The 1,647-nt window shown below is 73.0% G+C and overlaps 1 protein-coding gene across 1 annotated transcript; it reads right to left on the bottom strand.

Moving 5' to 3' along the window:
• Window positions 1-259: 259 nt before the first annotated feature.
• On the bottom strand, window positions 260-1,318 carry LOC118159397 (antimicrobial peptide NK-lysin-like). Its single transcript, XM_035313986.1, has 4 exons — window positions 1,049-1,318; window positions 820-930; window positions 564-734; window positions 260-349 (listed from the first exon to the last, which is right to left on the bottom strand). Exons 1-3 carry the CDS (start codon window positions 1,316-1,318, stop codon window positions 570-572), a joined length of 546 nt encoding a protein of 181 aa, XP_035169877.1. The 3' UTR covers window positions 260-349; window positions 564-569.
• Between the last annotated feature and the right edge of the window lie 329 nt (window positions 1,319-1,647).

Consider the following 1,647-nt stretch of genomic DNA (forward strand, 5'->3'; position numbering starts at 1 on the left):
AGCTCCCCACGCCCCCAGCTCCTCCCTGAGGTCCCCATGCGCCCACCCCAGCCCACGGGGACGCCCCTCGACGTGTCGGGAACGTCGCCTGCAAGCCCCCGACTGCGTCACCGCCCACGGTGACGAGAAGAAGGACTGGGGGGGGGGGGTGGCACGTTTCCCCCCCCCCTCAGCCAAATAAAACCCCAAAGCTTCATCCTCCGGAGAGGCGGCGGCGGGGACGAGCTGCTTTATTGCGTGGGGACAGGGGGAGGGAGGGAGGGAGGGAGGCTGGCGGCGAGGTGGAGGCTGGCGGTGGGGCTCGGGGCCCCCCTTCATGTTTCGGGGTTCGGCGGCGGCGGCCAGGGTCCTGAGGAGACAAAAAGGTGGCGGTGGTGACTTGGGGGCCACCCCCTGACCCCCAGCTCCAGCCCCAGCGGCTGCGGCTCCTCCGCCCCCACCCCACGCCCCCGAGTTTCCCCGGGGGCACGTTTGGGGCTCCCCCACCTCCACCCTCCCCGCACACGGGGGCCGCGCGCCCAGCGCCGGGCGCGGGATGTGGGGCGCAGGATGTGGGCTCTCACCGGCGCTCAGCCCTTGCAGAACTTGAGGGCGGCGCAGACGTCCTGGGGCTCGTCGTCGTTCTGCAGCGCCTCGGCGATCTGCTCGCTGAACTTCTTCACCATGGACTTGCACAGCCGGCCCAGGCCCTTCATGGTGCCGCACACCTTGCGCAGCGCCTCGTCGATGGCGTCCTGCGGGCCCCCGCCCCCGGCCCGGGGGCGGGGGGGGGCCCCCCGCCCCCCCCCCCCCCCCCAGGCTCACCCCGATCCCCCTCACCTCGTCGGGGTCGTCCCCCACCATCTTCTTCAGCTGCTGCAGCACCTTGGTGCAGATGTTGCATTTCTTCCCCTTGCCCGGCAGCGCCGCGTCGTCTTCGTCCTCGTCCCACTGCGGGGACCACGCAGACCCTCAGGGCCGTGCCGGGTCCCCCCCCTCTCCCCCCCCGCTCCACGACCCAAGGGGGGGCTGCCCCACGGCGCGCCCCACGCCTGGGGCTCGTCCTCACCGTGGCCAGGCTGTCCCAGAGCTGGCGGCACTGCTGCTCCTTCTGGCACTGGATGGCCGTGGCCACGTCGCGGCACCAGGACGCGGGGCCGCCCTGGCACAGCTCGGCCACCTCCTTCGCCTGAGCGACTGCGAGGGGACCGAGGTGCTTAGTATGGCTGCCCCACGGCCACCCCACGGCCACCCCATGACCCCATGGCCACCCCACGGCCACCCTACAGCCACCCCACGGCCGCCCCACGGCCACCCCACGGCCACCCCATGGCCCCATGGCCACTCCACGGCCACCCCACAGCCACCCCACAGCCACCCCATAGCCCCATGGCCGCCCCATGGCCACCCCACGGCCACCCCATGGCCCCATGGCCACCCCACGGCCACCCTATGACCCCATGGCCACCCTACAGCCACCCCATGGCCACCCCACAGCCACCCCACGGCCACCCCATGACCCCATGGCCACTCCACGGCCACCCCATGACCCCATGGCCACCCCACAGCCACCCCACGGCCACCCCACGGCAGGAGCACATCAGTCCCCAAAGCCCCTGAGTGCCCCAGGTGTCCCCAGAGCCCAGTCCCTGTCCCCGTCCCCCCCCC

This window comes from Oxyura jamaicensis, unplaced genomic scaffold (assembly GCF_011077185.1).
Source record: "Oxyura jamaicensis isolate SHBP4307 breed ruddy duck unplaced genomic scaffold, BPBGC_Ojam_1.0 oxyUn_random_OJ70078, whole genome shotgun sequence".
Classification (NCBI taxonomy): Eukaryota; Metazoa; Chordata; class Aves; order Anseriformes; family Anatidae; genus Oxyura; species Oxyura jamaicensis.